The 22,737-nt window shown below is 41.1% G+C and overlaps 1 protein-coding gene across 3 annotated transcripts in view; it reads left to right on the forward strand.

Moving 5' to 3' along the window:
* The window catches only part of LOC144688924 (mesoderm induction early response protein 2-like), a 60,033-nt gene that overhangs the window by 28,907 nt on the left and 8,389 nt on the right, over positions 1 to 22,737 (forward strand). For all 3 annotated transcript variants that reach the window (XM_078555959.1, XM_078555960.1, XM_078555961.1), the window contains exons 6-11: positions 1,662 to 1,750; positions 3,290 to 3,362; positions 7,656 to 7,807; positions 9,070 to 9,151; positions 9,557 to 9,651; positions 17,779 to 17,906. In XM_078555959.1, the coding sequence (XP_078412085.1) occupies positions 1,662 to 1,750; positions 3,290 to 3,362; positions 7,656 to 7,807; positions 9,070 to 9,151; positions 9,557 to 9,651; positions 17,779 to 17,906 (619 nt within the window). The remainder of the gene's footprint in view (positions 1 to 1,661; positions 1,751 to 3,289; positions 3,363 to 7,655; positions 7,808 to 9,069; positions 9,152 to 9,556; positions 9,652 to 17,778; positions 17,907 to 22,737) is intronic.

Below are 22,737 nucleotides of genomic sequence, written 5' to 3' on the forward strand. Positions count from 1 at the left end.
GTTTTTTTTATATGTAAAAGGGGTAAACATAGTATTTCGGATTAGGACTAAAGATGAAAATCAGAAGAGGGATTTGATAAGATCAATGAAGTTTGGAGCAGGTGCATGAAGAAAACTGGACAACATTATATGTGTGATTGATCCTGTGATTATGAAGGGTTTTGTCATAAGCAGACAAAATCCAAGTAGAAGATAATTTAGAGAAGAAGAAAATAGAAAACTAGAGGAGAAAGAAGTGACTGGGGTGAGAGGGAAGAATCTTCATAATATATTATGACTCTGTGGGGCATAGGTTCCCAAGTGCATTCAAATTTTTAGAACCTGGAAAAGGCCAATATGACCAATAAGCCTTCCCTTTTTTATGGATCAGTCAGGTCTACCTCACCATATTCCTCACACATTACTTTCTCCAGAAGCTCATGTGAGCAGGCTATTTGACTTCTGTGTTGTCTTTTTTCTCTGGTGTAAACCAGATTAGCTCTGCGAGCTTCCCTTCAAGTGAATTTAAAGTCCTGAGGTCATATTTCTTTCAGTTATCTCATCTGTAGATGATTAACATCTTAAGATTCTTAATAAATGCATTTCCCCCCCTCCCCCACCCCTGTTCCTGGCTTAATTCCATGAAAGAAATATGACTGGATGTAGAACTTGAAACTTTATTTATTCATTAATTATTCATACCCCAATCCATCGCACTGCTGGAATTCCAGATATTTTCTTGGAAAGAGTGGAATAGCAAGCTGCTTCAGCCCATGAAAGAATCCCATTACCGATAGTAAAGAGTCCCAAAGGATGGAAATTTCAAATAGAAAGAGCCAGTGACATTTCCGTTGGAAATAAGCAGCCATGATAGCTGTATTGAAAAAAGTGTTACCCAGTAGAAGTCGCTGACTACCCACAGGTGTGACTATGGCAATGCCATTTTAATAAAAGATGCCTCACACACAATACAGGTAAATGTTAATTAATATGTATATTTACATGACTAACATCTATGCCATTCAGAGCAAGAATTTGCCATCATTCTCTTTGGTCAAAAGTTTGAATTCCGGCATGAACTTATGAGAAGTACCACATCTTAGTGCAGCTTCTAAGTTTTTGGCTCAAAATTGCAAGCGGTTCTTGGTGACATTATTTGAATGATGGCTGAGAAAGTTGACTTGCAATTTTCACACCTGCTTTCCACCCAAACACAATTAGGTGGTGCTTGCTTTTTGTCATGATGTGTCCTGTTGGAAAGGTTAAAGTACACACGCGTGCACTGTGTGAATGGGTATGGAGATCACATGCCCAAAGTTGGTGTGTAAAACTTCTTTTAATTTGATTTCTGTAGCTGTCATTGAGACATTTATTTCTGTGTGGATAGAGGAAAATGACATGCTCAGTTCAGTTTGTGCTGGGATGAAGAAGACATGCTGCTTTAACGATAAAACTCTGAAAAGATTTTTGTTTAAATAACACAATGCATAATCGTTCTCAGGATCAAAGAAATTCTTGTTCAGATAACGTTGCTGCATTTCCTGAAATGAGTTTGCCGGTCTGACTTTTACACCAGAGAATTGCTCAAGCTACTTGCAATAAAAATCTATAATTATTGCCTCTGTTAATTATAATTAAATATTTAGTTCAAGGATTAATTATCAGCTTTATTTTGTTTCCAGCTAATTCTATTGAGGATGATAAGGAACTGTCATTATCAGATGAGGACTCTGAAGAAGATGATTCCATTTTGTCTAATGACTGTAAAAAGGTTAGTGCCTTTTGGACAAGGTGTAGTTTATATTTCCCTTCCTTCATCAGTGTCTGAAAACTTGTTATTGCATAGGTCCAGATAAGTTAACATCATTGGAGGACAGCTGTCACAATATAACTTTGAATATTGAGTTATGCTTTTTCTGAAAAACATAATCTACTTCTTGCCACATTTGTTCAATTTTTACATTTTTTTTGTTTTATTATTTTATCTTCATTGCCTTTTCTTCTTCCCACTTTTGCTGTCTCCTGACAACACTGGCAAGTTCAAGTTATTGCATTGAGGTAGTGTATAGCTGAGTTACACAGCCTGGAAAATCTCTGGTTAAGTTCCTAGTACTGAGATGCCACAGTTGATCTAAGTGCCCCTGGCCTGACGAGAGGAAAATCAGCCATCTTCCCTCTTCTTGGATGCTCTCTAGTGATTTCTGCTGAAAAGAGCATGAGAAAGATTGGCCTTGGCTGTGGTGACTCCTCCCATGGCTGGATAGCCTGCCAAAACTGACTGTTTGTTTAAACTCACATGAAAAATTGTTACTTGAGATATCTTTGCCTGCTGAAATGCACCTCCCAAGGAGTTAACAAAGCTGTTTGAGGGAGTGGAAAATGGATGTCTATCCAATTTCTTGTTTAATCTGAGGGAAGAGCATCTCCTGGCAAATTAGCCATTTTTCTCTTGGGTTGACCTATTTTGACTCCTAGTTGAGCAACGCCATTTAAAAAAAAAAATTCTCATCCTGTTTTCAGATAATTCCACGGTCTCGTCCTTCTCTAACTCTCTAACCTCCTCCAACTCTACAATCCTCTAAAGGCTTTGCATACCTCCAATCCTGACCTCTTGCAGATCCCCCCCACCTCGAATTCTCTTCAATCCGCTGTTGGCAGCTGTGCCTTCAACTGCACAGGCCCTAAGCTCTGGAGTTCCCTCCTGTAAGCCTATCTACCTCTCCTCCCTTTTGAGATGCTTCTTAAAAACCTCCCTCTTTTGGTCAAGCTTTGACCTGTCCTAACATCTCCTTACGTGGACAAATAGCCAAAATATCCTGAAACATCACACCTGTTATGATAAATGTAGACACTAATGGAAGTCATGTCATTTTGCAATAACAACTGTGTTATATAATTAACTTTATTTTTTTCAAGTGCCATTTGTTCAAATAGAACTTGGTAATGAAAATGCAGAAACTCCTTATTTCTTCAGTACTCAGAGGAATGAAAGTAGTAACCTTGTTGAAATGATGTGCCGATGAAATGCCTAGAGTATTTTTTAAATTTATCACTGTACGACTTGTATTTGGCTGACTGAATTTTTAAAATATGAGCCCATTAGGATTAATTGTTATTTATATAATGTCTTGGAGGTCAAAGTCATTGGATTAGCTTACGTTTTATATGTATGCAAGTAGATAGAGCAACTATGCTTGTTTTTTTTTCACAGTTATTTAAAGTTTTTTTTCAGATATTTAAGAGTTTTGTTTTAGAGTATTTTACATCCTGAAGGATAATGTGTCAAAAAATTTATCTTGATTTATTTCAGGAAATTATGGTTGGACCTCAGTATCAAGCCCCTATTCCACCATTCATCGGCCGATATAGGCAAAATGAAAAAGGTAAGGAATATGTAATTTCATCTTTACTGGCATTTCCTCACACCTTTCTCTCAGTTCTCTAAATGTAAATGTCTAATCTTCCCTTTATGTAAAGCACCGTTTGAAATATATTTGTCCACATAGACCTGCAGCAGTTTAGTTAAACATTTTATCGATTATCAAAAGGCTTTAACCAACATTGAGCTATTTGTATAAATTTCAGACCTGTGTTTTCCATATCGCACAGGGCAATATATTAGAATCATACCGAATAATCTTTGACAATAACAGAATTACCTGGAAAAACTCAGCAGGTCTGGCAGCATCGGCGGAGAAGAAATGAGTTGACGTTTCGAGTCCTCATGACCCTTCAACAGAACAATCTTTGTGCAGTTTGACATTTTAATGTTAATATATAATGTGCAATATGTTGAAATGCATTTATTACTATACTATAGTAGCAGGGCTGACAGGCTTCAGTAGTCTTTCTACATGCTGGTTTGCATGAATCAAAATTTCCTTCAACTCAATGTAGAGAAAACTGAAGGCTCCTCTCAACTCCCCTACTTGACAGCTCAGGCTATGTTCAGTGATACAGAAACTTGGCATGTTGTCTGTATGAGGTCTTGAGTTTTCTCGCCCACATCAACTCTGTTACCAACAAGATCTGCTCCCCCCTTCGAAATGGTACCTATCCCTGCCACTGCCTCTCCCTGCAGTGTTGTTGAATCTCTGATCATCACTAGGTTATGCTCATCTAGCTGACCTGAGCACTTCTAGCTTCCAGTCCTCCACAAATCGTTACAAACTCAGAATGCCTGCTTGCTTGATCTGAGCCCCATGCTTTCCTGCAGTTTGATTCTTGCCACCATCCACTTGCTCCCCATGCCCCTCTCTTGACACCAAAATCTCTTATCCTTTTCTCCAAATATCTTCACACTTTCGCCCACCCTACCTCCATTATCCCCTTCAGCCTTACATCGTTGCTGACACTCTTAACTACCACTGTCTTACCCCTTCCTGCTTTCAGAAATCTTTTCAGAACATTCTTCTTCAGCCAACCTTTCAATCGCATCACTTAGTCTCATCTACTGGTTCTTCCTGCTCGTTCAGTATCCATTTTTTTCTTCACACTGAAGCATTCTGAAAACCTGTTTCCAATTCTTAAAAGTGTTTTATAAACCTATGTTTCTGTTGTTGACTGCTTAGGATTGCTACACCAACTATTTTGATGGATGGTTTATTAATATCTGGATTTAGTTTGTGAATAGTCAAGTAATACTTGAAAGAATTTTGATTGACCATCAAAAGATGTTTCTGTCTGTATGGATCTACTGCTCTATAAGTTTGTTCAGGCATCCATTCATATAGTAGAATGAGTTAGAGATTTAAACTAGACCATTATTGAAAATGGAGTACAATTTATTTACAAGTGTACCTTTTATACAGCACAAATCCTGTTCAGTTGAGCAAGTAATAAGATCTGAAAAGCCAAAAGGATATGTGCTTTTCCATTGAATAAACATTTTTCAGCCATTAAATTTAATTTGTCCAGGCTCAATAGTTGCAATACCTCTTAAGTGCCAGTAAGTGATGATGGTAAGCTTTTGGATCCTGCTGTTTACACTGGTATCATGCGCTGGTGAAGTGATTCTAAAGCATTATATCCACTTTATTTTGTGTATATTTACCTAACTTCTGCACTGCAAAAAACTATATTAGATAAATGACATTTGAAAAGGACGATGCATTATTCAAAAAAAAGTTAGCATTCTGTGGCTTCTTATAACCATTTATAACAACAACAACAACTTGCATCTTTCATATAGTAAAACACCCCAAGGTGCTTCACAGGAGCATTCTAAAACAAAATATGACATCAAGCCACGGAAGGAGATATTAGAGTAGATGACAAAACCTTGGTCAAAGGGATAGGTTTTAAAGATTGTCTTAAAAAAGAAAAGCGGGCTCAAGTGGTGGAGAAGTTTAGGGAGGAAATCCCAGAGTTTAGGGCTTAGGCAGTTTAAGGCACAGCCATCAATGGTGCAGAGATTAAAATTGGGGACGCTGAAGAAGCCAGACTTAGAGGAGTGCAGATATCCCGGAGGGTGGTGGAAGGTGGGCTATTGCGAGCCCTAGAAAAGATTTGTATCTGGATCTTCTCTCACACTTGGCTTCCAAATTCCGGATCTTCTCGGGTCATCAAGACCACACTTCCATGCTGGTCTATATTGGACTACACTGTGAGACTCAATTTCTACTCCATCTATGCTCTAATGCTAAAATTTAAAGTAACTTTATTTTGATCAGTTTATAGCCCCTTCCCCATCGCTGCTGTGAAGGAGCCCAATCCCCTGCTGAGCCCATGACTGGCCACTGGTATTGGTAGTTTCCCAGCTTCAGCTATGGCCTTTGCCTGCCCAGAAACTTACTCAGGACCCCAACATGAGACCGAAAAGTGGGTTCCAAGCCCACACTTGCCAGCAGTGGGACCAGCTCTGCAGTTTTACTGCAGGTGGCCTCCTGAATGGCTGCCTGAAAGCCTGCTGTCCAATTAAGGTTAGCGGGTGGGCACTTGATGCTACTGCCCAATCAGTAGCTCTGAAGTTTCAGCAGAGCCACCAGGAGAGGGGGGCACTGCTGAGGCACGTGGGAAGCTTGGGGACGCCTCAATATGGAGTTGTAGAGTTAAGTACAAATTAAAATTCAGGATGGCTGAGGGGGAAGGGCCCGTAACTGCAGGGCAGTCCATTCTGCTGGAGATCTTTGGGGCCACAGGGGCTGTCTTCTCCAGCTGTGTGGCATGGAGCCCCCGACTCCGATGGTACCTTTAGATTGGCTTCCATGAAGCTCACGCCCCCCCCCCCCCCCCCCCGCCCCCCTTGCAGTGGGGAGGCTACGCCACCATTGGCAATATGCTGGCAACCCTGTAAAATGACCCTTAATTGGTCATTTAATTATTCAAATCGGCTGCCTGTCTCCATGCAGCAGTCAGCTGATTGGCCACCCTTGCAACCCTCTGCTGGGAAACTTCCCTGGAAGCAGGACAGTGACAAGGAGCCATCCCTACACAGCTTCCTCTATTTTACCTTCTTCCCCCAACCTCTGTTCCTCCCAGCTGTGGGTCAGTGAGATTCAGCAAATTGTTTCAGCAGTAGGATGTTGCTCTGTTGTGTTCAGCGTACATCAACACTGACTCTCTATTCCTCTCCTACATATTTTGGCCTTGCTGGTGTCCTGCACATTAGGTGTGGGTGATCCTTCCCTAGGTTTCTCAATAAACCAAAATAAGTTCTGGAGGCTCATGCCAATCCAGCTAGTCATCACTTATAGTAGTGGTCGTTTGCCATTGCCTCCTACTCCCAGGGGCAGGGCAAGGAGGCGGGTCCCAAGTCTACCTCAGGCGGAATGGGAACTGAACTTATGCAGTCAGTGTTATTCTGAACTACACATTATCCATCCAGTTAACTGGGCACCCTTCTTCATTTGTGGAATATGAAAGTTCGCTGTTAGAATCATCAACAATATGTTTTTTTTCTGTTGATTTGCTCATAATCTTCTGGATATGGTACAGGGTAGTATATTGGCCTGACTCTACAGAATCTGTGGAAGGCTGCTTTTAATTGTTGTAATAAATTCACAAACTTTTTTTCCCTGGAACATTAATGTAAACAAACTACTCACTGATGATGGTTTCAATAAATACACTGACCCAATTGAAGCACTTCAGATGCTGACTCACTTCATGTCTCCACTGTTTTCTGCATGACTCATACTTATCTGCAGAACCATTAGTGCCCTGAGCTTTGCAGGAAACTATAATTCCAGCTGCATTCCATCAATAGAGTTGACTCTTTACCTGGCACTGGTGGAAGAAACATTACTGGTCAGGTTTCGCTGTAGCAGGGTATCTAACAACAAATGACATTAGTTAAACTTGCCCCTAGACTCTTCAGATCAAAATGTAAATCAAGATCACCAAAAATATTAACTGGTCATTCATCACATATTTATTGGGTCCTACTGTGTATATTGGCTACCATGTTGGCCTACAAATAATAATGACCACATTTCAAAAGTAGTACATTGACTGTAAAACATTTTGGAGTGTATTGGGGATGTGAAAGGCACTTTATATGTGCATGTTCTCTCAGCTAAATCTGCATTTTTGAAATATCAAACTTTGCTTCATTTTGTTAAGTGATATACTTGCTACTCTTCAATTAGGCTATTAATAATATTGATTCGGTGTTGAATGATTCATATTTTTATATCCTGACTCTCATTGCATTTGCTCTTTTTCCACACTTATAGTTTATGACAATGAGGACCAACTGCTTTGGGATCCCTACGTTCTCCCAGAAAGACAAGTTGAGGAGTTCCTATACAAAGCAGTAAAGAGAGCAAGAGACGAGAAAATGAATGAGAGTTTACCTGAAGGAATACTCATTAAAGATAGTGAACAGGTGACTAAACCATCTGTACAGACTAATTTGAATGGAAAATTGAACTGTTCTCCACTTGGCCCTTTACACTAACAATCTAAGTTTAATGCAGATCTAGCACCAACTCAAATCCAACCTGTGATCCCAGATTATACACTACTGAATTAATCCTGAATATATTTCATGCTAGGATCAATTCAGCCGTGATATGTTGCAGAAAAGTTCTTTCTTACCATAATTTACCATTACCATTGCTCTTATGTTCCATTTGATGTGTCAGGAGGAGGGACAGAAAAAGAACTCATGGACATAGATCAGCAACAGGTTTCCAAAACCTACACAGAAGAAAGGGTTGTGCAAGTGCCAAGGTAAAGCTGGCACTGTTATAAGGACATTTTCCATTCAACTCATCATTTCAAATATGACCACTGACTTGCATTAAAGTAAATTTGGACAATTACTTCAAACTGAACTGTTGCCAATCGAGGTGCTTGTTCAAGCTAGCACAAGGCAAATTTTTGATGAGTATCATCAGGAAGTTCTTCACCCAGAATGATTAAAACATGGAATGAACATCTGGATAGAATGGTAGACTTGAAGTAGACTCTACGATGGGTGGTCTTTCTTTATCGATGTTAAGAAAAATCAGGTGGCTTTCCTCATCTCTATTTATTCATTAACTAAATGTACATTGGTTACTTTTAACAAGAAACCGAAGATACGTGAAATCTGAAATAATTTATGCTGAATAAATTTAAGGAGGAGATAGACATTTTTAATTAGTAATGGGTTGAAAGGTTATGGGGAGAGGGCGGGGAATTGGAGTTGAGGCCGAAATGAGATCAGCCATGATCGTAATGAATGGCGGGGTAGGCTCGAGGGGCTGAATTGCCTACTCCTGCTCCTAGTTCTTACGAAAGAAAAACAGAAATTGTTGGAAACACAGAGCTGTTCAGGCAGCATCTGTGGAGAAAAGAGGTATGTTCACATATCGGATATGAAACCTGAACATATTACTACCTGAGAGAAAAAAATAAATGTGTTTTGTTAAAGCAAAAATTTGAATTATCAACTGTTCCTGATCTTTCTGTTCTCACCCTAGATGATTCACGTTTCCAGCAATTTCTGATTTTGTTTTAGAAATTTTAAAATTACTTAATGCTTTAAGACCTTACAGTCATTTCAGTGATAAAGTAGTCCATGTTTTTATCTACAGAGCTATTTTCAGGTGAAGTAGTGTTTCAATTCCTTTATTATTTTTCAATCTCCGTTTAACTCCATAGGCTTTGTATGAACTTGTAAAATGTAACTTCAATGCAGAGGAAGCCCTCAGAAGACTAAGATTTAATGTCAAAGTAGTGCAAGGTATGCAGCCTTTTTTATGCTTTCTACCTCTAATTAATAAGTAATTCAAGTTGGGAAAAGCCCTCTTCTGTTGCCAGCACTTCCCAAATGACCCAATCCTCTTTAGTGCTAGATGCATTATAGAGATGTGAAACATGATTGAGCTACTCATACTTGCATTCTGCAGTTTCTTGCATATTTTAATTATAATGGCAAGACTTTCTGAAATTTCCTTTATACTTTTGTAACTTGCCATAGTCTAACAGCAAGTTATTAGAAAATAACTAGTTTGTATTGCAAATTGTTACTCAGCTATCAATTGTGATAAACCTTTCCTTTGAAACTTAGAGATTGTTTTGTTCATGTCCTGAAAAATCACATGACTCTATTCTTTCACGATAACTTGTCATACTTTTGCATTTGCAGATGAACTGTGTGCCTGGAGTGAAGAGGAATGCAGAAATTTTGAACATGGGCTTCGAGTTCATGGTAAAAACTTCCATCTCATACAAGCAAATAAGGTAAAATGAATTAGAAGCAGAATATTGCCACTGCTGGAAATCTGAAATGAAAAACAGAAAATGCTGGAAATACTGCAGTTCTGGCAGCTTCTGTGACGAGAAGCAGAGTTAATGTTTTAGACCTGATGAAGAGACATCGAACTGAAATATTAACTCTGGTTTTTCTCTCTCTACAGATGTTGCCTGATCTATTGAAATTTCTGAGTGTTTTCTGGTTTTATTATGGATAAAATGAAATGTTTTTTTCAAATTAAATATATAAATAGAAAATATGTTTTTAACTCCTCAGTCTCCCATGGTGTTGCACATAGGTAATCAAGACCAAGTTTAGCCTTTGAGTGAAGAGAGGTTAAATAATGGGATAATTGGATCAGGATGTGACAATGTAATTTAGTCCTCTGTGTAGTCATGTATTCAGCATGTTTCCATTATAAATTCTTGTGTCCACATTTATCGTGAAAAGGCGATAGGAAATGCCTGTAGATGCAAGATTGTAATTATTTTGCTACATTACTTCTCTAGTCACTTAGCTCTACACATGCTAATCGTTATTTTAAGTTTCTCTTTAGAACTCCTGTCTATTTACCATATGAGCTTTGCACATCCAGGTCCACTGGGTGAGACAGGAAAAATGATTTAGCCTCAGTTAATATGTTGTGGCAACTTGGTTAATAGTGGAAGTTATTTTGCTTGTATATGAAGATGGATACTATTGGAAATTACCTCTGTTCATGTTTAGCTAATGTGTACAAAGATGAAATAATTGATTACAGTTGTGTGCAGATATAATTGCCATCTTGGCCATTTTCAGCTTTGCAATTTTTGTCAGCCAACTCAAATGTTAAGTATGCATAGTCATTGATTCTGAATGGGTAAAGAACCCGAAGCATCAATCTCTATTCAGTGGTAGCTGTAGAGGTTGTCACTTTGGCTCTGGCCTTTAAAGAACCAGGTTACACAAAAGTCAAAACCATTTGAGGAAGGGAGTTGTACAATAATTCTCTCAGCCGTTTGACTTCATTCACATATGTAAACACTCAAACTTATTCTTATGAAATAACACAATTCTCATGTTCCAGAATTGAATTGGGTAGATCCAGCCAAGCAACTGACTAAGAACATAAGAAGTAAGAGCAGGAGTAGGCCATGCTCCACCATTAAGTAACACCATGGCTGATCTGGTCTTGGCCTCAGCTCCACTTTCCTGCCCTTCTCCCGTAGCCCTTGACTCCCCTATATTTCAATAATCTGTCTACCTCTACCTTCCTTATATTCAATGACTCCACCTTCACAGTTCTCTGAGATAGAAAATTCCAAACATTCGCGAACCTTTGAGAGAAGAAATTCTGCCTCATCTCTGCCTTAAATGGGCGACCCCTTACTTAAGCTAAGCCCCCTAGTTCTAGCTTCTCCTACAAAAGGAAACACCTCAGCATCTGCCCTGTCAAGCGCTCAGAATCATCCCTCATTCTTCTAAACTCCAGTAATTATAGGCTGAACTTTTCTTCATGAGACAATCCCTTCAACCCAAAAATCAATCTCATGAACCTCTTCTGAGCTGCCTCCAATGCAAGTATACCCCACCTTAAATAAGGAGACCAAAACCGTATGTAGTATTTTAGGTGTGGTCTCATCAACACCTTGTACAGTTGTAACAAGAGTTTCATACTTTTACACTCCATCCACCTTGTAATAAAGGCCAACATTCCATTTCCCTTCCTAATTATTTACTGTATCTGCACGTTAACATTTTTTGTTTCGTCTACAAGGATGCATGATCCCTGTGCACCTTAGCATTCTGTAGCCTCTCTCCATTTGAATAATATAAAATGTAAATAAGTTTTAAATAATGTAAAGTGGCTTGGCAGCATGCAAATTGCACGACCTTTCAGCATAGCAGCAGAGGTATGCATCCAGATGGACTGAAGAGAATGGATAACCTATCCTGTAAATAAGGAATTAACTTCGCATAATAAAAGTACAAGGATAGCCATAGGAAAGATGGGGCAGATTAAGCACCAAAAAAGAGATCATCTTGTGGAGGCAGAGGGCTTACCTGAACTATTGAATGAGCACTTTGCATCTGTCTTTACTGGCAAAGAGAATGCTGCCGATGTAGTTGTAAAGGAGGATGTCTTCGCAATCTTGGATTGAATAAAAATAAAAGAGGGGGTACTTAAAAGGCTGGCCGTCCTCAAAGTAGAAAAGGGATTAAAGGGACAATGGCAATGTGGATGTGAAATTGGTTAAAGGACAGAAGCTGAGACTAGTGGTGAACAGTTAATTTTTACATTGGAGGTGACGTATACAGGGATGTTCCCTAGGGATTGGTATGGAGACCATTGCCCTATTTGATGTATATTCATTACCTGGCCTTGGTATACAAATTTTTAAATTTTCAGATGACATAAAACTCATATTTGTAATAAATAGTGAGGAGGATAGTTACAGACTTCGGCGGCGTAGTAGTGTTGTCACTGGACTAGTAATCCAGAGACCCAGAGTAATGCCCTGGGGACCAGGGTTGGAATCCCAGATGGTGGAATTTGAAATCAGTAAAAATCTGGAATTAAAAGTATAATTTCCATTTAGAGAAGGAAATCTGCCCCCCTTACTTGATCTGGCCTACATGTGACTCCACAGCAAGTGGTTGAATCTTAACTGCCCTCTGAAAATAGCAAGCCACTCAGTTGTACCAAACCGCTACTGAAAATTGGATAAGGAGTGAAACTGAACGGACCACCCGGCATCAACCTAGGCACTGGAAATGATAATGGCAAACTCAGCCCTGTCAACCCCGCAAAGTCCTCCTTACTAACACCTGGGAGAGCTGTCTCACAGACTAGTAAGCATCAGCCTGACATAGTCACACTCACGGAATCATACCTTTCAGATAATGTCCTGGACAGCACCAGCACCATTCGTGTGTGTGTCCTGTCCCAATTAGGATAGACCTAGCACCACACCCCCACCTCAGCTGATGCATCAGTGATCCTCCATGTTGAACACCATTTGGAGGAAGCACTGAGAGTGGCAAGGGCACAGAATGCACTCTGTGAGAGAATTCAATGTCCATCACCAAGAGTGGCTTGGTAGTACCACAACAGACTGAGCTGGCTGAGTCCTAAAGGACATAGCTACTGGACTGGGTCTGCGGCAGGTGGTGATGGAACCAACAAGAGGGAAAAACATACTTGACCTCATCCTCACCAACCTGCCTGCTGCAGATGCATCTGCCCATGACAGTATCAGTAGCAGTGACCACTGCACAGTCCTTGTGGAGACGAAGTCCCACCTTCACATTGAGGATACCCTCCATTGTGTTATGTGGCACTATCACTGTACCAAAATAGATTTCGAACAGATCTAGCAACTCAAAACTGGGCAACCATGTGGCGCAGGGGGCAACCAACGGCAGTAGAATTGTACTTGACCACAATCTGCAACCTCATGGCCTGGTATATCCCTCACTCTACCATTACCACCAAGCGAGGGGGTCAACCCAGCTTCAGTGAAAAGTGCAGGAGGGCATGCCAGGAGCAGCACCAGGTATACCTAAAAATGAGGTGTCAATCTTGGGAAGCTACAGCTCAGGTATACTTGGGTGCCAAACAGCATAAGCAGCAAGCAATAGACAGAGCAAAGTGATGCCACAACCAAGCTCTGCAGTCCTGCCACATTCAGTCGTGAATGGTGGTGGACAATTAAACAACTCACTCGAGACTCTACAAATATCCTCCTTCTCAATGATGCGGGAGCCCAGCACACCTGTGCAAAAGACAAGGCTGAAGCATTTGCAACAATTTTCAGCCAGAAGTACTGAGTGGATGATCATCTTGGCCTCCTCTGGAGGTCCCCAGCATCACAGATACCAGTCTTCAGCCAAATTGATTCACTCCATGTGATACCAGGAAACGGATTAAGGCACTGGATACTGCAAAGGCTATGGATACTGACAATATTCTGGCTATAGTACTGAAGGCATGCTCCAGAACTTGCCGCGCCCCTATCCAAGTTGTTCCAGTACAGCTATAGCACTGAGGTGAGGTGAGAGTGACTGCCCTTGACATCAAGGCAGCATTTGACCGAGTGTGGCATCAAGGAACCCTAGCAAAGTTGAAGTCAGTGGGAATCGGGGCAAACTCTCTGCTGGTTGGAGTCATACCTAGCACAAAGGAAGATGGTTGTGGTTGTTGGTCAATCATCTCAGCTCCAGGACATCACTGTAGGAGTTCCTCAGAATATTGTCCTTGGCCCAACCATCTTCAGCTGCTTCATCAATGATCTTCCTTCCATCATAAGGTCAGAAATGGGAATGTTCGCTGCTGATTGCACAATGTTCAGCAACATTTGTGACTCCTCAGATACTGAAGCAGTCCATGTCCAAATGTAGCAAGACCTAGACAGTATCCAAACTTGGGCTAACAAATGGCAAGTTATGTTCATGCTACGCAAGTGCCAAGCAATGATGATCTCCAACAAGAGAGGATCTAATCATGGCATTACCATCACTCAGTCCCCTACTACCAACATCCTGGAGGTTACTATTGACCAGAAACTGCCTTATAAATACTGTGGCTACAAGAGTAGGTCAGAGGCTTGGAATCCTGTGATAAGTAACTCACCTCCTGACTCCCCAAAGCCTGTCCACCATCTACAAGGCACAAGTCAGGAGTGTTGATGTAATACTCTCCACTTGCCTGGATGAGTGCTTGACGCCATCCAGGACAAAGCGGCCCGCTTGATTGGCACCCCATCCTCACCACCACCAATGGTAGCAGTGTGTGCCATTTACAAAATGCACTGCAGGAACTCATCAAGGCTCCTTGGACAGCACCTTCAAAACCCACGACTGTTAGCATCCAGAAGGACAAGGGCAGCCAACTCATGGAACACCACCTCCTTGAAGTACCCCGCCAAGCCACTCACTATCCTGATTTGGAAAAAAATCACCATTCCTTCGCTGTCACTGGGTGGGGAAAAGGCAGGAAAATGGAGTTGAGGATTATCAGATCAGAAATAATCTCATTGAATGGCAGAGCAGACCTAATGGGCCGAATGGCCTACTGCTGCTATTGCGTCTTATGGTCTTAAAACCCTGGAACTCCCTCCCTAACAGCATTGTGGGTGTACCTACACTGCTTGAACTGCAGCGGTTCAAGAATGCAGCTCACCACCTTCAAGGGCAATTAGGGATGGGTAATAAATGCTGGCCTAGCCAACGATGCCCACATCCCATAAACGAATTTAAAAAAAAGTTGTGCTAAGCTTTTATAAAACGCTGGTTAGGCCTCATCTGGCGTATCGTGTTCAATTCTGGGCAACACGCTCCTGAAAGGATATCAGGGCTTAAAGGAGGTACAGGAGGGATTTACCAGAATGATAACAGAAGTTTAAGAGGAGATTTGATATAGTGTTCAAAGTCAGAAATGGCTTTGATGGAGTATACAGAAACATAGGAAATTGGAGTACGAGTAGGCCATTCGGCCCCTCAAGCCTGCTTTACCATTCAACCAGGTCATAGCTGATTTTCTGCCATAATGCCATATCCCTTGATATCTTTAATATCTAGAAATCTCTTGTCTTGAATATATCCAATGACTGAGCCTCCTCAGTCCTCTGGGGTAGAGAATTCCAAAGATTAATGACCTCTTGAGTGAAAAAATTCCTCCTCGTCTCAGTCCTAAATGGCCTACCCCTTATTTTAAGACAGTGTCCTCTGGTTCTAGATCCCCTCAACCAGGGGAAACAACCTTCCTGCATCTATACTGTCGAGCCCCGTAAGAAGTTTGTATGTTTTTTAAACTGTAGAAAATATAGGGCCATTCCCCTCAACATGTCCTCATAGGACAATCCTGCCATCCCAGGGATCAGTCTGGTGAACCTTCATTGCACTCCCTCTATGGCAGGTATACCTTTTCTTAAGTAAGGAGACCAAAAATGTACACAATACCCCAGGTACGGCCTCACCAAGGCTCTATACAATTGCAACAAGGCTTCTTTATTCCTGTACTCAAGTTCTCTTGCAGTAAAGCTCAATGTACCATTTTCCTTCCTAAGTGCTTGCTGCGCCTGCATGTTAGCTTTCAGTGACCTTTGAACAAGGACACCCAGGTCCCTTTGGACATCAACACTTCCCAGTCTCTCACCATTTAAGAAATACTATGCATTTCTGTTTTTCCTACTAAAGTGGATAACCTCACATTTTTCCATATTATATTCCTTCTGCTATGTTCTTGTCTACTCACTTCTCCTGTCTAAACCGTCTTGAAGCCTCAGCATCCTCCTCCGAACTCACATTCCCACCTAGTTTTGTGTCATCAGCAAACTTGGAAATATTACACCTGATCCCCACATCCAAATCATTGATATAGATTGTGAATAGCTGGAGCCCAAGCACTGATCCTTGAGGTTCTCTTTATTCTTACTCTGTTTTCTGTCTGTTAACCAATTCTCAGTCCATGTCAATATATTACCCCCGAACCCATGTGTTCTAATTTTGCTTACTGACCTCTTTTGTGGGACCTTATTGAAAGCCTTCTGAAAATTCAAATACAGCACATCCACTGGTTCCCCCTTATCTATTCTACTAGTAACTTCCTCAGAACACTCCAACAGGCTTGCCAAACTTGATTGTGCTTTCAAAAATCCATGTTGACTGTGCCCAATCCTACCATTATTTTCTAGGCGTTCAGTTATCACATCCTTCATAACAGATTCTAGCATTTTCCCTGCTACTGATGTCAGGATAACAGGTCTGTAGTTCCTTGTTTTCTTTCTCCCTCTTTTCTTAATTAGTGGGGTTACATTTGTTACCTTCCAATCTACAGGAACCACTCCATAATCTATAGAATTTCGGAAGATAACCAACAACACATCCACTATCTCTATAGCCGCCTCTTTCAAAACTCTGGGATGTTGATCATTACGTCCAGGGGATTTATCAACTTTCAGTCCCATTAATTTCTCCAGTACTACTTTTTTACAAATACTTTTTTTCATTTCCACATTCTCACTAGTCCTTTGGATAGACTTCGGTTGTTTTTGTTGGAGCAGAGAAGGCTGAGGGGTGACCTGATCGAGGTGTACAAGATTATAAGGGGCATGGACAGGGTGGATAGGGAGCAGCTGTTCCCCTTAGTTGAAGGGTCAGTCACAAGGGAGCATAAGTTCAAGGTGAGGGGCAGGTGGTTTAGGGGGGATGTGAGGAAAAACTTTTTTATCCAGAGGGTGGTGACAGTCTGGAATGCACTGCCTGGGAGGGTGGTGGAAGCGGGTTGCCTCACATCCTTTAAAAAGTACCTGGATGAGCACTTGGCATGTCATAACATTCAAGGCTATGGGCCAAGTGCTGGTAAATGGGATTAGGTAGGTAGGTCAGGTGTTTCTCACTTGTCGGTGCAGACTCGATGGGCCGAAGGGCCTCTTCTGCTCTGTGATTCTCTGGAATTCCTGGGAGATTTTTTTGTATCTTCCTCCCTGAAGACAGATGCAAACTATTTATAAATAAATAAATAAGGAGAAACTCTGTCCAGTGGTAGAAGGGTCAGTAACCATGTCCCCTCTAATTTTCCTTCGCTGTGCACGGCCCATTTGTTGCACTGCATGGCCCCTTTAAGATTGCTGTGTAGTTGCACATGGGTACATCTTAAAGGGACAGCTTCTTGTGCGTGGCCTGTTTGTCCTCTGCGTGGTGAGTTCTGGACTCTAGCATCGATGAACGGGCGTGCCCTCAAGCAGCTTGGAGGGAATTTTTGTCATAATCAGAGGACATAGATTTAAAGTGATTAACAAAAGATCCAGAGGAGACATGGAAGATTTTATTACAGAACAAGTAATTGTGACCTGAAATTCACTTCCTGGAAGGGTGCTAGAAACTGATTCAGCAGTAACTTTCAGAAGGGATTTGGATAATTATTTGAGGGCAGATATTTACAGACGTGATGGGCCTAATATTCTATCATTCTATGGTCTAAATATTATTGATCAAGAAATTTGTACATAAAAAAATTGTGGTTTTAAAATAAATCCCAGTGTAATTTGAAATTGGATGGTGGTGTTGATCATTAAAATTGTAGATTTTCTCCACAACATTGCAGCATTTTTGAACCCATGTTGTATGTCTAGGTAAGAACACGTTCTGTTGGCGAGTGTGTTGCATATTATTATATGTGGAAGAAATCCGAACGCTATGACTATTTTGCCCAGCAAACCAAATTTGGAAAAAAGAAGTACAGCCTTCACCCAGGTGTTCTGTAAGTATTACTCTGGTTATTTAACCTGTGGGCCATTACTAATTTTATAGTAAAATCAATGTGGCTATTATTTGAATAAAATACTTGGAAGTCAGGAAACTTAATTCTCTTTTTTTTTAACTCATTCTTGCTCCCACTTACGCTCATGCTGTCTCTCTCTCCCTCTCTCCTCTGTCTGGAAAATTAATTGAGGGCTATTTCTGGTGTGCAAGTTTGCTTCATGGACTGTTCTTCAAAATAGAATGTTATTAATCTTTCAATATTTCAACTGATATTTGGGTCTTCTACAGTACATCTTGAAATAAAATTGAAACCCTTTCCAGGATACAACATAATTAGTGGTATTATTCACTAATAGTTTAATTACGAAGGGCATTTTCTTCCCAAACTCAACTTGCTATACGTGAGTTACAAATAAGGAAGACAGTTTGGCTCATCTTAGCTTATCCATTTACAAAGGATCTTAAGTTCCTCCATTACAGCATCTAATTAGATTTTAGCTGATTTCAGAGTTTTCAACTCCGATGCTCTATTGATGTTCATCCCAAGTGATGAACTTCCTAATGCTTAAATTTGCCATTTACTGATTTGAATCTGTAGCCTCTTGTCCTGTTCCAAGATTTAAGTTTAAATATATTTACTTTTCTTTTACTTTTTTCATACTGTTTACTGTTTTATATAGCTCTTAAATTTAATTTTCAGTTGCCTTTTCTCCAGGCTCTAATGGTAAGATTTAACTAATATTGTAACTCAGACCCCTAGAAATCAGCCTTGCATCTCTTCTCTGCATTGCCTTCAGAGCTTGAATGCCTCTCTTGTTTCTTGGTGGCAGGAACTGTGTGGTTTGACCAGAGCACTGTACAGTATGATGTTGCTGCAGAGAGAAGATATCCTAGAGGGGTCAAGGGCAGAACTTATTTGGTTAAAGCTAACAAACAATAGAATACACTATTGGGTGTATTCTGTAGGCTGCCAACTAGTGGGAACGATATAGAGGAGCAAATTTGCAAGGAAATTGCAGAGAGGTGCCAAAACTATAGAGTAGTTATGATGGAGGGCTTTAATTATCCAAATATAAACTGGGATAGTAATAATGTAAAGGGCAGAGAGGGGGAAGAATTTCTTGAATATGTTCAGGAGAATTTTCTGTATTAGTATATTTCTGACTCGATGAGAGAGGATGTATTGCTTGATCTGGTTCTGGGGATGAGGTTGGGTCAAGTGGATCAAGTATCAGAAGGAGATTATTAAGGGGACAGTAATGATAGTATCATAATGTTTAGGTTGGCTATGGAAAAGGACAAGGGCCAATCCAAAGTAAAAATAATTAATTGGGGTAGGGCCAAATTTCATTGTGGTGACAACGGATCTGGCCCAGGCAAATTGGAATTAAAGATTGCCAGACAGAATTGTAATGGAACAATGGGCTGCCTTCAAAGAAGAGATGGGTCAGGTACAGTTGAGGCACATTCCCATAATGGGGAAGGTAGGACAAACGAAGCCAGAACATCCCGGATAATGATTCACTCATGGCCTTCAAAAGCAAGTTTGATAGTTACCTGAATGAAAAAAATATGTAGGTCCCCAGGGAAAAGGTAGGCGAGTGCAATGACCTGAGTTGCTCTTGCAGAAAGCTGGCACAGGCACAACGGGCCGAATGCCCGTCTATTACATCTCAATTGCCCGTCCAGCGAACTCTATAATTTCTGAGCCATCTTCTTCACTTTCCCCGCCTCTTTTAGTTTACATTATATTTGAGTCCATTCCTTTGATATAAAAATTGGACAGAGGTCCAAACTCCGATCCTTGGGTTACCAATTTTATTAGACTGCCCCCTACTCCCACAGCCAGCACCTTCCCTTATTTTGAAAACGTGGACAATTCTAGGATATAAGTCACCCATATTGTCATCTTTTAGCACTGAAATTCCTCAATACTAATATTAGGAACCATGTAGTTCAACAGACCTATGTGTCTGTGCCTAGTCATACGTTAATGATTGAGTCAGAGATGCAACTTTAGACAGAGGCCTTGTCCACCTCTTAAGGTGGATGTTAATTATCCCCAAAAGGAGATTTTCTTTCCAGACTTATTCTTCAGTCATGCTGCGCTGCTCTGTACTACAATATGTACAAGTAAGTCTCCTGTAGAAGTCTTTGAGTTTTCATTTCCATTCTGTCCAGACAGCACCAGGGGATCATTATTTTACTTTGTGATCTTGTGCACTAACTGGAAGGGAAAAATTTTCCCCCCTGTTGGGGGGAAGTGCAGGAGCAGGCACAGGCGGGCGCACCCCCGATCGGTGCCCCCAATTGGGGGCGTGCCGCCATTTTATATGGGCGGGCCAATTAAGGCCCGCCCAGTGTGACTTCCGCCAGGAAGCGCTATTCGCTCCCTTTGCGGGCGGGGTGGGGACGGGGGAATCCCTCAGCTGGGAGTGCGCTCTTTTGCAGTGCACTCTTCACCCTGAGGCTGCCTCAGGGAGATCGGCTCTGAATTTAAAATTGTAATACAAATGATAGAAAAATTTCCCTGACATGTCCCCTCATGTGATCCTGTCACATAAGTTGGGACATGTTCATAGCTGTTTTTGAAACCTTGATTAAAAAATTAAATACACTCATAAAACCTCATCCCGCCCGTGCATGAGGTTTCATGCTTTTTCTGAAGCCTGCCAGGGCTCCCCGCCTGCCCGCCAACTTTAAGGTTGGACGGGCAGGACCATTAATGATTTTAATTAGTTTCTCAATGGTCCCAACAGGCCGTTGACAGGTCGGCGGGCGGGCAGCTGACTTGGCTGTGCCCCTGCCGACCTGGAAATGGAAATGACGCGGGGTGATGTCGGGAGTTCCACCCGACATCATCCTGCGTCATTTTATGCGTCGGCGATCGGGCCCCGCCCCCGCTCACCGACGGAAAAATTCTTCCCCAAGTAGCAGAAATAATGGATGTATCTAATTAATCACAAAGCTTGCATTGTTTGGGTGTTCCCTAAATACCATATGCAAAGCCATTAACCTGCAATGTTGAGCTAGCCACATATCCTGAACAATTTCTGGTAGCTCTGTAAAAGATGCTTGACATAAAAGCAAAGATTTATGTATGTGTCAAATGCCAGTTGCTCCACAATGCCTGACACTGATACCTTATCTGATTTCAGGCACTAGTGTAGGATGAGGTAGGACAGTTGGAAAGTAGAGGTGTTACAGGATAGATAGCCATAGTGTGGAATGAGGAATAAGCCCAAGGTCACTAGTGCACAATTAAGCACATGCGCATGGATGTTGGACAATAAACCTGCTAGGATCAACTCCCATTCTTGCAATTTATCTTGAATTACTATATATAAATTTGTTTATTGGAGAACCAAGAAGAAAAACAGCTGCTTATTTGTTAACTGGTTTAAATAGCCAGTCTTCAGTCGTAAGTCATTAATCTTCAATTAGAAATTTGATGCACTTTTTAAAAGCTTTGTTTTCTGAATTGTGCATTTAGATTTGCTGCATATTTGTGAAGCTGAAAATAAACCTTGCATTAATAGTGTAGACCATACTTGCTTATCACATGGAAACTATTTGTTCCATTGTAATACAGATATATGACTTCTGGTATTAATGATGATCTTCAAACTGTTCTCTTGAGATCACTGATTTGTGTTTTGTTTTAAACTGGATGTAAATGCTGAGAAATATAATGGAGGCATGTTATTATGGTGTGTTAACAACATAAAATGTAATCAAGTTAAAAAAAACAGAATTTGCAAATCGTTTACAATCCATGCTGATAGGAATTATTGGGCTAGACCTGTAGTTGAAATTAAAAGGAGTTGAGAGAGAACTTCAACCAACTCCACCTGGTAAAGAGAGCTTTTACAATTTTTCTGTAATGTGATTACTAATTCATCTGTACAATATGAAATGTTGCATGTGTCCTGCATTTGTTGTTTGAACACCTTTTTCTGTGATACAGAGGCATACCTGCAACCATGCATTTCTAATAGAAGGAGCGCCCACACCTATAACTACACTATCACTGATGTGCTCTGAGAGAAATAAGCTTTGTCCTGACTTTCTATGGGCAAACCAATGCAAAATTCACTGATATATAGAATATATACAATGTGTGTCATCCTTTTTATCTGGAACCTATAGACTACAATAATTCATTTTTAAAAAAATTATGCAGGGTATTTTATTGTAATCTACCTTACCCTGCCCCCGCCCACCCACGCATACACACACACACGCACACACTCACTCTCTCTCGCTCTCTCTCACACGTGCACACACACGCACACACACACACACACACTCTCTCTCTCTCTCACACACACTCTCTCTCTCTCTCTCTCTCTCTCTCTCTCACACACACACATACACACTTCCATTATGCAGTCGGGAAGGAGTTCCCCTGGGAGTCCTCAACATTGACTCCGGACCCCATGAAGTCTCATGCACCAGGTCAAACATGGGCAAGGAAACCTCCTGCTGATTACCACGTATCACCCTCCCTCACCTGATGAATTAATGCTCCTCCATGTTGAACACCACTTGGAGGAAGCACTGAGGGTGGCACGGTCGCAGAATGTACTCTGGGTGAGGGGACTTCAATGTTCATCACCAAGTGTGGCTCAGTAGTACCACAACTGACTGAGCTGGCCGAGCCCTAAAGGACATAGCTGGTAGACTGGGTCTGTGATAGTTGGTGAGGAAACAAACGAGAGAAAAACATACTTGAACTCATACTCACCAACCCTGCCTGCCGCAGATGCATCGGTCCATGACAGCATTAGTAGCAGTGACCATTGCACAGTCCTTGTTGAGACGAAAGC

This window comes from Cetorhinus maximus, chromosome 13 (genome assembly GCF_964194155.1).
Source record: "Cetorhinus maximus chromosome 13, sCetMax3.hap1.1, whole genome shotgun sequence".
NCBI lineage: Eukaryota > Metazoa > Chordata > Chondrichthyes > Lamniformes > Cetorhinidae > Cetorhinus > Cetorhinus maximus.